A 14,517-nucleotide genomic window follows, 5' to 3' on the forward strand; every position below is an offset into this window, starting at 1 on the left:
TGACTAGTGCATTTGCTTGATCCATCACTGATATGGCTTCATACAAATCTTGCTCTCTAAGCTTATTCGTTTTTTTCTCCTTGGCCCACGCGGAGATTTCTAGCGCAGTTTTATCTCGCCATCTTAGGGAAAGCTTTTTAATTTCATTAAAAGTCTCTTCTATCTGTTGAATTTCTTTGGAATTCTTGTTTTGTGCTGTAGTTGAAGAACTAGACAGTTCATCTACATTCATATCTAATGTTAGCTCTGATAATAACTGTTTCAAAGACTTTTTAGAAACTTCCGAGACAGTCTTACTTTTGAAGGATGGTAGGGCTTCCGTTATTTTGTGTACGGGTTTCGGAGCTAAAACGTCTTCTTGGTCTTTTTTTGTATCCTCTTGAGATATTTTCTTCATATCGAAAAACTGCTTAATTTTACCAATCTCTAAACCTAGCTTTGTACAAATTACTTGCAAGCGCGTATCGAGTTGTTCATTTCTTTCACTTTTTTCTAGGAAATAGAAAATTTCAGTAATTTTTTCCATCTGTGATCGATATTTTTCCGGCACATCTAAACCAATACCATCGCTGTCTCCTGGTTTCGCAAATTGATGTTCGATTCCATCTTTAATCATTTTTTTAACTTTATCATCATCCAAAACATTGTTTCGAGCTGCTTCCAAAGCTTCCTGATTCAAAACATAGTTTGGATCTTTGTCTAACTGACCAATTTCTTCTTGTAAAAGTTTGCGATATTGCTCCACAGACTTCGACGTATCAATAAACGTGCAGCAGGTATCGATTAGTTGACGAAAATATTCCTTAAACTCTGAATATTTTTCATCTTGTATCAATTTCTCAACATAAGAATCTAACTTTTGGAACATCTTTTTCTCGAGATTTGCTCCAAATTTTTGTGTAATACCTTCAACCTCACCTTGAGAGCAGAATTTTACGTTTGCAAAATTGTTGATAAATGATGTCTTCTCATATTGCAACCCTTGCATGATAAGCTCCATATTTCTCAAGGACATAGGACCACAACTGCTTCCATCGGTTTGCTCTTTTGCGCCGTGAGTTTTAAATACGATTCCGCCAAACTCGGCTACTATTTCAGCTTTTATTTCTTCTGAGAAATCCGGATTTTCTTCGCCTAGCGAATTTTTAAATAAGACACACATTTTACCATTGTAGTACGTTAAACAAAACGTAACCCAATGGTCGTTGTTGATGTTGTACATAGTGAAAATAGGGCCTTTTTTCACATTCGACTTTTTTAGAAATGTAGTGAGTTCACGGAGAAAAAAGTATAGTATTTTTTAACAATAATCCACTTTTATTCAATTATATTTCTGATTAATTCTCGGCTAACTATAAATATCAAACTTTCAATTATATATACAATAGATTATCAGATTGTTTTTGTGTGTTCAACAATGCATATAATAGATTCAATTATACCGATATGATTGATTTTGTGCACTCAACTATAAGTATGATAGATTCAAGTATAATCGGTGATTGATGTCATACATTCAACAATAATTATAGTAGATTCAACTGTAATAATATGATTGATTTAATTGTAAATATGATAAATTCAACTGTAATAATATGATTGATTTAATTATAAATACAATAAATTCAATTATAATAATATGATTGGTTTAATTGTAAATATGATAGATTGAATTATATTTCTATGATTAATTCAATGAGATCTACTATAAATGTAAATTTATCTTCTGTTTATATTAGGAGTTATGATATCTTAAGAGGTTTTCTTTCGGAATAATTTAATGGCTACGTTTTATTTTTTCAAATTAATTATTTTAGCATTTCGCATCTAGTTTGTTTTAGCATCCAACAATTGTTTGCCGCCACGATCCTGGAATAAGAGCTGACCAGAAGTCTCGATTTCCGTCTGCTGTTCGCAACTCCATGCATGATTTTGTGTAATAAGTCGTTCCCGGAAGGCGTCCTAAGAAGCTTCAGCAGCCAGTGGGGATTGACCTGGTGGAGAGAAAATTCAATTATAGTAACCAATAAAATCTAACAAAAGATACTACTAACCATTCTGACACACGACACTCCGGGGGAAAACCTAGGTACAGCTGTTCTTGTTCGACAAGGATTGTGTTTGTTCTGTTCTAGATGGTGATCGGTATCCCTGTTCGGTAGCCTGTTTAAAGCAGTTGTTTGATCTAGCTGTTCGTCTAGTTGTCCGTACCGACAGCTTGCGTTGCCTTTCGCTGTCGTGGATTCTGCTTTGGTGATACTTTGATGCCGAGGGAATATTCTGGAATTATTAAAAAAGAGACCATCATGAAAAATTCTATTGAATCAAATGCGTTTGGAATGATGTGATTTAAAATTGAACTATATGATTTACTTTATAATTCCATACTTATATTTTATAAATATTTGGATATGGAACTATTCAAAACTGAGTTTTCTTTATTGCAGGAAGAAATCTAACCTGAAAAAAAAACAAAATACAAAAACTCACGAAAGCTTTTGGAAGTCTCCTGGGGGATCCATAAGCAGCACACATCCTTGATAGTGATGGTTTCGGTCCACAGTTTGGCAGGCCGCCCGTTTGTACTCGTCCTTCAATGCCAACTGGGTGAGCATCAGCAACATGACTACATCCACTACCGCTGGGGAAGTCGTACGATCGGTGGCGATTTACGACCGATGCGTACTAGAAACAACCAGCAACGGCACTATTGACCACTACCAGAAACACACACACTACTTTTTCTTGAAATCCGCGTCGATTCCGCTGATGAACCGATTTTCGGCAGCTGACAGCGGTTTCATTTTTCCATCGGTGCCAGTTACTGCTGCCCCAGCACCACATCACTTTAACGGCGGCTCAGAACAGCCTCCTGATGGTGTTCACGAAGAAAAAAGACGATTTTTCCGCTGCTTTGGAGACGTTGTTGTTAAAGACCGCTACCATCGCTAGCACCGGGAGTTTCGGTGGGAGAACTGAACGCCTGAACTGTACTGAATACCTCGCACTAAATCCTTTTATTTCGGTTCTTTCGGTATCTCGGGCAGCTTCCGATCCGGTCGTTCCGGAGGTAAATGGTTGTTTTCTTTTGGCTAATGGGGTACGACCAGCAGCTTTGATTGAAATTCTTACGCAAAATATTTTCCGGACATTCGACGAGCACGGATAAGGGCTTATTGGGAGGACAAAGCTTATTGCTTGCAGGTGGCCACGGCTTTCACGGACTCCTTTTCGAGAAAAACGGCGAAGGACGAAAAAAAAAACAATGCGAAAAAGCTGCAACGACGAGACGGCACGCAACGACGGCAACGCGAGTGCCTAAAAACTTTCCCGAAAATGGTGGCAAAAATAATTGTGGATAGTCGATGAAAAATAACAGTGGTGCCAATTCTATTATTATAGTTGATTGCATAGAGTCTACTAGCAGTTTATAGTTGAATCTATTATATTTATAGTTGAATGCCTAAAATCAATGATACAATTGTAGTTGAATCTATCATATTGACAATTGAATCAATTATACCACCACAGTTGAATCTATCATATTAACAGTTGAATCAATAACACCACACATTTGAATCTATTATATTTATAGTTAAATGCCTAAAATCAATCATACAATTGTAGTTGAATCTATCATATCTACAGTTGAACCAATTATACCATTACAATTGAATCAATTATACCATTACAATTGAATCTATTATATTCATAGTTGATTGCATAAGGCCAATCAGCAGTTTGTAGTCGAATATATTGTACTTATAGTTGAATGCATAAAATAAATCATACAGTTGAATGCATTATATTGATAGTTGATTGCGGAAAGACAATTAGAAGTTTGTAGTTGAATCTATTATATAAGTAGTTAAAGGCGAAAAAATCAACTGCATTTCGATCATTGGTATAACAAGCTGAAATAATTGGAACAACTGTCGTCTTTTTTCTCCGTGTTGTGTCAGAGAGCCAACAATTTCGAATTGCTCCTCATATTTATAACCGTACTGATCGATGAGATCTTTTGCAATAATAGCAATTTCCTTATGTTCATACCACCTCCCAGTTGTCGTAATATTGATGAGGTCATCCACGGTTATTTCCATGTCGATAGCCGGTTCACTACTTTTAGCTGCTAGAGCATTAAAACTTTCGGTAACTTGGTTAACCTCGTGAGCTTGTTTCCTTCTCATGATGATATTTTTCTCGATTTGCCAAACGATGACTACTGGTAGCGATCACAAAATTGCACTGTTGTCCTTGAAAAACCACAGCTTATTAGTTTCAATGCTGCAAACAAAAAAAATCATTTATTTACTTTCTAAGGTACAACAATAAAAGCTAGAGGTATAGAACCTTTCGATTTGAAATAGATTCAATCAAACAGTCAAATTCAAATTTCATATTGAAGTGTACTTACTAGTTAGTTGAAGAATCTACGCTTCACAGCACAGCTTTTTCTGAAATTGGAAAAGAATATGATCTTGTAGGACCAGAAGATAAGAAACAATGAAATGGTTCGAGATACAGTCCCCCCACAATCATGAGTCACACACAATTATTAGTCACCGATCATTTGACACAGCAAAAAAAGTGTTGTGATATTACATCAAATACCTACACATAACTTGAGTCGCAAATGTTACTTAATATTACATCGCCTGATGTATCCGGTTGTTTGAAATCAATGCGTAATTTTTGTACCGCTAATGCAGGGCCCGAATTTCCTAAAAACGAAAAATGATGAAATTATATTTGAAGCTATTGATTTGCTTACATTTTTATTAAATTTTGGTAGTACTTACAAGCAAAACAAATACAGCTTAGGTCAGTAATCTGTTTTTTACTTTTTAAAATGAAAACCATTCGAACGTCAATTGAGGAAAACATTGACTACTCGATGCGATATCACATAGAAAATTTGGATATTACACTACACGACGTATTCGCTTTGTGTACATCGTTTAGACGTATTATTGAAGCAGAAATCTCTAATGCTACATCATCTCCATAAATTACATCGTCTATCGTTACATTATTTTTTGCTGTATACTGATATCTTCTGAACTGAAAGAAATTATTTCATACTTTTTTTTTTACTCAATCTCTAAGAGCAAACGCACCAATAAGTGAGTATAAGCGGCCCGGTTTTGCTCATTTCAGCGGACCAGTTTTGGGATACACACTCTTTCGTGCACCGGGCGGTAGCATAATAATTTTTAAATTTAGCATTGCACTGAGAAAACTTTTGAAGAAAATCTAAATTTAAATTAATACGTACCGAGTAAATTTCCGGAGTCGTCAGTTTTTTGCTCAAATTTCGATGAATGTTGGTCTTAAAAGGGCCTGGGGGCCCTGGGGGTGACGGGATAGCTGCTATCCGTATCGTGACGTCAAAGTCTACATCCTGGTTGAACATGCCATACAGAAGCAGCAAGGCCAAGCAGCTTCGAACACCAGCAATCGGGTCCGATGACGGATGCAGCAAGAACTTCCGAGCAGGATGTTTGCTTCGCTTGGCCTCGTCATCATATCTATAGGACATCGCTTTCAACCGGTGGTGGTTGTAAAGCGTTGAGTTTCCCTTACGGTGTTTCCAATTCCGTGTCACCCGTTTGCTGGATTGTGTTAAAAAACTTATTGAATTGTAGGACGACTTGATTGAATAAAATAAGTTCAGATAAGAATATATTTTCGAATTAAGCTCGATTTTGCTTCAAAACGCCGGGCACTTATATTTCCTAACAAATGGACCCGACAAACAAAATTCAACAAACCAAACAATTCAACTAAAATTCAACTTTATTTGTTTATTATATTTATATTAAAATCATACTTTTCTAAAAAATCGTCAACTTCTTTTTCTATTCAACGTGCTGATTGAAATAATTGCTGCTCCGAAAAACTGGGTCCCATTAGTTGCAAACTTATTGGACCTCGTTCCGAAAGCCGAATCGGTAGGGACAGTACTGGAATGCCACTCATATTGGCCGGTTGGATACAAAAATCCTGCACAGCGCACTGGTTTCGATTATTATTACTCCGAGAAACTCCGAGTGACCATTTTTGTTCACAAATTACGATGCTTCAAGTTTGTTTATCTGAAATTGAGTGAGAAAGGAAAAAAATGTTATCAAAATTCATAGGTAGAAAAAAGTCAAAAACAGTATAAAATACAAAATAAATAACTCACCATCAGAACCAGCATTTACACTTTCTCGTTCAATTCTTGGAAAACCCCGAAAAAATGTAACGAAATTGCGAATTTAACTGGTTATTAAAAAAAAAACCATCCACAATTTTAATCTGATACAATTTTTTTTTCTTAAAATGAATATCAACAAACATCTACACGCTGCGACATCGTTTGTTTAATTCTGCTCAAAACGGTAGAATTTTTTCAGTGCATGTTTGCTCTCGCCCCTTTCTAGTGAGCAAATTTGGTGATTTTGTCGGTCCCGTTGGCATCGGCCCTATTTTGCTCACCTTCATACTAACTCCCGGTGCGGTATGGAAGTGATTAAACTCGTGAGCATTTTCACTTTGCTCGCGATTGCTGCGGATGCCCTAACATCATCAAAATGCATAAAAAATATTATGTGTGCGCTTGATAACAGTAAAATTTCCGTTTGAATAGTTTTTATCATACACAGCAAAAAAATGTAACGATGGATGATGTAATTTCTGGAAATGATGTAGTATTAGGGATTTCTGTTGCCATATTACATCAAAACGATGAACAGAACGCGAACACGTCGTGTGATGTAATATCACAAATTTTCATGTGATATCTCATCAAGTAGTCAATGTTTTCTCAATTGACGTCTAAAATTTTTTTCATTTCCTAAAGTTTGAAACGGATTACGGAGCTCAGCAGTATTTTTTTGGCTTGTAAGTACTACCAAAATCAAGTAAATTTCTAAGCAAAACTATTGCTTTAAGTTTCATTGCACTATTTTTTTATTTTTAGGGAATTTGGCTCATTGGAATCAGCGGTAGAAGATTTTATGATATGAAACACCCGGATGATAAGGGGAGTATTTTATTTTATTCATCTTTCCTGTGTTTTTTTTTTTTTCATTTATAGCTTGATTAAATGAGGTGTTCCAGCTTGCAAAAAAGGAGTGATTTAAACCACTCGATTTGGGAACAAAACTTGGGAAGATAAGTGTCCAGTGATCGTTCCAACATGAAGTCTGAATCCGAGAATTGCGATGATTCAACTTATGGCCCCATATTCGGGCAACTCCAGCATGGAAGTCCTACTTCAAGATAAGCGGAATGCTGCTCAGAAAATGTTGGTTAAAGTTTGTATAGGATAAGTAATTTAAAAAAATATAAACTAAACACATCAACTGATAATAAATTTTTAGTTGCTTCAAAGTCGTTGGCTCAGTTTGTTTTTGATTTGAATTTCGGCAACCCTTTTCGACTTGATAAAAACCCCTAATTGAATGCTGAATCAATAAATGTACGATAAAGTCTAGGGGAAATGTCAAATGATAGCACTTAGAACATTATTCTCATACTCTGATTTGTCTACTACTCAGGCCCGTGCGAAGGACCCGTCCATGCGGGGGAGGTTGTTTCGAAATTAAAATTTAGATAAAAATAATAACAATACCAAAAATAAACAATAAAAAAGGAAAGGGATTTCTTACACCGTTTCTCACTTATGATTAACACACAAACTTTTAGCTAATTTTAAATAAACATTTCTAAATACAGAGTTAAAAACAAATCTTCTTCTTAAATAAATGTCCAATCTGGTGCAAAACTTACCATTATTAGTTATTAGGAAAATGATAATAGATGTTAATTTTTAATCATCTGAACTTAAAATTCTTTTCCTCATCTTCAACTGAAAATTTAATAAAAAAAATCCGCTGTATTTTTCTAATTTGAACAAAAAATATTATAAGATCGCGATTTGAAATGTAAATTACCAATTACTGAAGAAGAAATTGATTTTGAACAGAATTTATTCAATGTTTGATGGTTCAATTTAATTTGATAAAAAGAAGAATATATATTGAGATTTATTTTAAAAGTATCAGTTATAGGAGCAAGAAGTAAAACCTTTTATAACGTAAAATCCTCCAGTTATCAAAATAAACGGCTTAAAAAGTTAATTTTTGAAGCTTAAATAAAAACTTTATGTTCAATAAATCTGTAAAAGAAATGATAGAAAATGGGTAACAACGTGAATGATGGATAAAAACTGATAAAAAATTCAAAATGAGGAGTTCAAAGTTTTGTTATTCATATTGAAAGCACAAATCAAAGTTATTAAACACTGCGTATTTTTAATAAGTTTTAAAGTTGCTACTTCGAACAATTTTAATAAATAGTTTTTAAATTTTCCATCCCAGGTTTTCAAGCTTTAAATAATAAGCTCTGAGTATTTTGTCACTTTCGATTGAAATATTGGCTCCTAGAAAGAGCCCCTAAACAACTGTACCGCAACTATTATCTGTCCAACTTTCACATAAAATTGCAATGTTATAAAGTTGACATCTTAAACCGTTAAGCCCCTTATGCGGGTATTTCAAAGGTTCCAACGAAATAAATTGGCCTCATATAAGCACAAAGGACGAGATTATGTTTTCCAAATGAAACTAAGCGAATAAAACGCAAAAATTCAATTTTTAAAGAATCCACCAAGTTCCACACAATCATGGGTCACTTTTTTGCAAGCAAACAAAACATTTCTTGGATGCTATAGCTCAATCCAATTGCCCCTTGAATGTATACTAGCAAAAAATGCCCCCGAAAGTTTGTTGGAAACTTGTTGATTTCTATGTTGATATTCGGGTGTTGCCATGGGCTTCTACTTGACTAATAATTGTGGGCAATTTGACTAATAATTGTTGCGGGCTACAATTTTGACCCATAATTGTGGTTTTGAAAAACGTTGATTGTTTCGGTAAATTATGTTATTTCTGAACAAAATCGAAAATAAAAACATTTTTGAATTCAAAGAGCAAGTATTAAATGACTGAAATTCATGCAAAGCTTGATATTTGGTCAACTAACATCCGAATAAACGACCATTTTGTGGTGAAGGGTCCGTTCAAATATTACGTAACGCAATTTTCGGTAATTCTCAACCCCCCCACCCCCCTACGTAACACATTCGTCTCAGATTTTCTATCCTAAATCCACAAAGCGTAACAAACTCTTACATCCCCCTCCCCCCCCCCCCCCTAAACGCGTTACGTAATATTTGAATGGCCCCGAATGGATACCTTAAGTCAGGGATGAGCAACCTTTTTAAGCAACGGGCCACTTACTAATTGGAAATCTTTCCGGCGGGCCGCACTCAAATAAATTTTGCCCCTGGAGTTAGGCATCACTAGTAACATGTCTTTTAATATAAGTGTGGGTGATGGAAAAGGTGATTACTGTGGTTTGAAAGATAAAAAATATCTGCAAAACGAAAAAAAATATTGATTTGATTTTTAATAATAAATACAATAAACGTGTTTTTAATGTTGTACAGTTTTTAAGAGTTTTCAGGTGATAAGGAAATGTCCCTATAAACCACAATTGTGGGGAGAGGCCGTATCCGGGCCGGACAAATCCAAGAAATTTTATATAAAAACCTGGCAATATCCGGGAATTCGATTTTAAAATTTACGACCAAAACTCCTGGCAATAAATGAGCAATTTATTTCAAAATCCAGAAATTACTCAACAAAAATTTAAAAAAAAAATATTTTCCTCAAAATTTATCGACAGTTTTCGAGTCGTATTTAAGGCTTCCAAAAAACCTTTTATGAAAATTTTCGTACAATTTGCTCATAAAATATCGTAGTGAACTCATAAATAAAAAAAATTACAACACAAACAACCTTTTTTTTTGATTTGCCAAAAAAATGAATGAATCCGAGCAAAATCTGGGCATTTTTCAACAATATTCGGGCAACCGAACCGGGCTGGACTGTTTTCAAATTTTGTATTGAATATCCGGGCAAACCTGAAAAAACCGGGCAATCTGGCCTTTACTTAAAGTTAGAAAAATATATTTTTAGGAAATCACTGTTTCCTCAGCGTTGAACGTTGAATTGTTACTGAAATTTACAGACTTAAAATGCTCATTTTCGAAAAGTTCTTTCACAATTTTTTTCCTCAACAAACAGTGAAAAAACTGTTTTTCATTTGAGGTTCCGTCTTATTTCATTAGAATGATGTATGTTGAGCAGGGTTGTCAAGTTCACATCGAAATTCATAATTTTAAAATATTTTCAAGCCAACTTCGTCAAAGCTCCAGTTTACATTCTTGATTCTTACAGATTTCATGTTTTTTTTAAGTTTCATAAGGATACCATTGGGGTAGGCTTTCAAAAGCTTATTCATAAAAATCGTAAGGCTTTGGCAATGTGGATTGCTTATTAAAAAAAAAAAACTAACCAATTTGTCGATGTTTGGCATGATTTTTCGATGAACTATATTCTCAAAATAGCACGACAGATAATCGTTACAATTATTTTGGGTCAAATCAACAAAAATGTTGAAATTGTCCTTGTTAAAAATTTTGAATTTTTCTTCAGAAACTACTGACTTATGTCGGTAAGAAATCTAGAATCGTTCACCCAATCTTCATTATTCAGATTTCCTCATCGCCGTCAATATTCACGAACGAAAATATTTCAGTTTTTGTTGGTTATTTAATTTTATTCTTTTTTTTTTCAGAATTAGCTTTGATTCTAAATTTTATGGAATAATAAAATTTAAAAATTTCTGATGAGCACATTTACCATACAATTGTTAGTTTGCTTGAAACAAATAAAATCCCAAATGATCACACTAACGGGCTCAGAAACGCCTGTGGTCGTATGTAGCCTTCGGATTTTTGTTTGCTCTCCCGATCCGCTTTCAGGGATTGGAATTTTCAAATGGTAGATGAATAATTAGTAAAAAATGTAATCTTTAAAAAAAAACACCAATATAACTTTTTTCCAATAAATAACTTTTCTCCAATAAATAAGAGCACATGACGAAAAACAATATATCGTTTAAAAAAATCGTAGAATTAATTCAATTTGAGAAAAGATTCGCGGGCCGAACAAACATGTCTCGGGGGCCGCATGCGGCCCGCGGGCCGCGCGTTGCTCATCCCTGCCTTAAGTGATTAATGAGTGTAGTGTCCGTAGTTTATTTCCCAACATTTTCATCCGCTTGATCACTAAATGCCAATATGGCGGCTTCCCAAAATTTGAACCGGCTAACTTTACGCGTCATGTTCCGTAAACGTCACTCTATAAACTGCCTGGAAAGGGAAAGGGCAACGCCAGGGATGCCAACTGTTTTTCAGAAAAGTCTGGAAGATTTCGAAAAAAATGTCTGGAAAAGTCTGGATGGCTTTCTTTGTAGGTGATGACCTTTTTTTTTTTTGGTCGTCAAATCGCAATATTGTAGTAGTCTAAGGATCTATACTCATTCCTTGAAAATAATCAATGTCTGAGTTTATGTGACCGAAAGCTTAGACCCATTCAGCTGTCAAAATAACTTCTGTATTCTGCTTCACAGTAAATTCAGTCTTGCAGTTATGAGCAATTGGATTTTAATAGCATTTTTTTACTAAAACGTTGAGCTTATAGAAATTTCTGGACAAATCTGGATAATTTATGAAAAGTCTGGACCAGACAACATGAGGTCTGTATTTCTGGATGACACATGAAAATCTGGAAGATTCCAGAAAAATCTGGAAGGTTGGCAACGCTGGGCAACGCTGAACCTCAACGAGCTTCGTCGTTCGTCAAGTACATCGTGTTCTCTCTCAACTCATCGCATTTTGGCATCTGCTGATTTGAAACCGAAGAGAAGTTTATCTCTCTCCAAACAAACGAAATTCACCAGAACAAATATTCGTTTATTTTGTTCTAGAAAACTTATTCATTTATTTGTTTCCCGTTCTGGTTATTTATTTAATTATTAGTATTACTTTCATATCATACTCTACAATGAGTAATAATTGTGGGGAGACCACACAAACTTTGAAACAACAATCAACTTTTGTTCTACCGTAGAACGATTGTAGAAGAGGAAATGTTGTTGACATTTTTTATAAAAATTTCATAGCCACAGGGGCTAAGAAGCTTGCACCTACTGGAAATCTTCACTAACAAAATGTTTATTTTTATATAACAATACAATTTGCACTGATGCATGTGTGTGCGTGAAAAATGGTTAAACTCTAGATTGGATCTCAACCCGTCAACCCTTATTTGGCGCTGGTGTTTTGTCTCCAGAATTGTGGAAGCCGATAGCACCTGAGTCTATTAACGAATTTTGAAGGCAACGGACGCGACTGTTTCATTCCGAATGGAAGTTGTCCGGAAGTTTCCGGAGAAGAATCCGACATTGGCACAGTCGTGACTCCTCGGATCAGTGAGTGTTTTTAGATGAAATAGCGGAAGTGTGAAAGGTGAAGTTTGTAACTAAAGAAGAATTTCGAAAATTTATCCAGGAGGGCTGGGAACTCTGGTTCGAGTTGAGCGCGTGTTTTTAAATTGATAATTTTAAATGCCCTATTTCGAGTGTTAGTAGTGTTTTTCATAACAATTAGTTAGATTCTACAAACGTGTGAACTGTGTTTGCATACGAAAGTGATGGAGTTTCGGGTAATTATGTCACTGGAAGCAGGTAATGTCTTTTTTTTCTTTAGTGAATTTCAATGTTTTGGTCCGGCGATGACCCGACATTAGTTTTTGTTGGATAACGAAAAACAATCACAGATGGCGTGCATAATGATTCCGAAAAGCTCCACTCGCTTGGCGCTAACATCACTAGGTATTACATATTTATAAGTATTAACCCCTTACACCGACATCTGGTGGGTAATTTTTTTTTTTCAACGGCACCTAGTAGATGATAGATCAACTAATTTCTAATATTGAAGCGTTGATTAAATTGAAAGATTTTTATAGAAATTATTGAAAACATGCTACGTTATTAGCGATTAATTTTTCCAATATCAGTTATAAGAGAAAAAATGAATAGGAGTGTAAAAATAATTTGGCTGAATAAGAACAATCTTCTTGAGAACGATAAAATCAGTTTAGAAAAAGGTACCGTTTGAAACAGTTAATTCTAATTCCTTGAAATTCCATTGTTCGTTTGTTTGACCTACATGACTTATTGAATAACATCAGGGTAAACTTTTAGGGGCTTGCCGCGAATTCGAGAGATATAAGTCCGTCGGTTTGTTGTTAGTGTTGAAATTTTTTTGGTGCGTAATAAGTGATTTCCATATTTTTTCTAATGTTAAGTCTGAATTTGGTTTGTTTAATGTTATATGTTGATCTGGCATTTTCACTATTAAAAACTTCAATGTTGGAAGTTCTCGTGCCCGTCTTGAATGTTCTCATGTAACGCGAGTGAATAATGTAACAACATCCATGCTGTTGTTTTTTATTTAGGGAAGTTAATAAACTGTCATTTTATGACCGATATGACGATACTTTCCGGTTAGATACGTGTATGACAGTGCCACGTTGGGACGCTTTGCTCTTCTCGTCTTAAGCGCGCGGTAAAATTCGATGAGTTGCACCGGTGCTAAGTAAATTGTACGTGTATGACAATGCCACGTTAGGACGTATTTGCTCTAAATAAAACCGCGATGTACTCGATAGTGAGCGGCGCGACGATCATTAGATATCTAACTTTGCTTTGATCACATCCCTTCCCAAAGGGAATCCAGATCTTATTTACCTTTCCCACTAACAAACCACCTTTCCTGTGACGACCGTGGAGATTTAGAGGTGTATTCGGTCTCTAGTAGCAACGGAAGTCGAACTAACAATCCTTCCTTTCCCCGATAAACCGTAAGGACGTGGCCGGCGCCGTTATTCACCATATAAGATAAGGAACCTTCGAAACGTGTACACAGAAAATGGTAAGCTAATCCCAAGCCCCATTTATTTGGATCTATGTACAATTTTGATGGTTCTTGTCAATCACGGAGTAGCAACTACTGAAATGTACGGTTTATCTAAGCTCAAGCTCAAGCTCAAGAATTGTGGAAGCCGATAGCACCTGGGTTAACCAAACCACATTCATTTTATTTTTTTTTTCTCACACCGCCAAATTGTCACAGTTTCACAATTTTTCGTATTAATGTAATATCTGATGGTTTCACATTTTATGAATGTTAATCCTTCATTAATAGGTTCTTAACAACTGAGGTAGCAAAAAAAAACACTCACTTTCCAACACCACAATAAATCATTCAACGTATCACCATACTTTAATTATGGTCAGCGCTTTAATTCTATGTTTAACTAAGCTTTTCTCACACTTAAGTACCCTCGTGCAGAGAAAAAATTTGACCAAATTTGAAATACTTTTAAAACCCCTTCATTTCAAGCACTATTTCCGGTCGTCATTCTTCAATTGAACATCCGGTCATCTGTTATTATCACTTCTATCAATTTGTGGAGTCTTGACAGTTATATGAAAAAACGAAAAATTTCCAAAATTTTCCGGACCGTGAAAAAAATACGTGCGATGTCAATC

At 35.2% G+C, this 14,517-nt stretch overlaps 2 protein-coding genes across 2 annotated transcripts in view; one reads left to right on the forward strand and one right to left on the reverse strand.

Annotated features, from left to right (window-relative positions):
• The window catches only part of LOC129754512 (transmembrane protein fend-like), a 467,116-nt gene that overhangs the window by 261,878 nt on the left and 190,721 nt on the right, over nucleotides 1-14,517 (forward strand). The window lies entirely within an intron of this gene.
• On the reverse strand, nucleotides 1,735-3,671 carry LOC129754538 (uncharacterized). Its single transcript, XM_055750679.1, has 3 exons — nucleotides 2,491-3,671; nucleotides 2,055-2,280; nucleotides 1,735-1,994 (listed from the first exon to the last, which is right to left on the reverse strand). The coding sequence occupies exons 1-3, from the start codon at nucleotides 2,622-2,624 to the stop codon at nucleotides 1,809-1,811; spliced, it is 546 nt and encodes a 181-aa protein (XP_055606654.1). The 5' UTR covers nucleotides 2,625-3,671; the 3' UTR covers nucleotides 1,735-1,808.

Source organism: Uranotaenia lowii, chromosome 1, assembly GCF_029784155.1.
Source record: "Uranotaenia lowii strain MFRU-FL chromosome 1, ASM2978415v1, whole genome shotgun sequence".
In the NCBI taxonomy this organism is placed as follows: Eukaryota; Metazoa; Arthropoda; class Insecta; order Diptera; family Culicidae; genus Uranotaenia; species Uranotaenia lowii.

Bases quoted from the DNA above. Each gene is read 5' to 3' on its own strand.
- LOC129754538 (XM_055750679.1), bottom strand. From the start codon at position 2,624: ATGTTGCTGATGCTCACCCAGTTGGCATTGAAGGACGAGTACAAACGG. The intron at 2,281-2,490 runs GTGAGTTTTTGT...TAATAATTCCAG, and splicing joins GGAGACTTCCAAAAGCTTTC to AATATTCCCTCGGCATCAAA. The intron at 1,995-2,054 runs GTTAGTAGTATC...TCTCTCCACCAG, and splicing joins GAGTGTCGTGTGTCAGAATG to GTCAATCCCCACTGGCTGCT.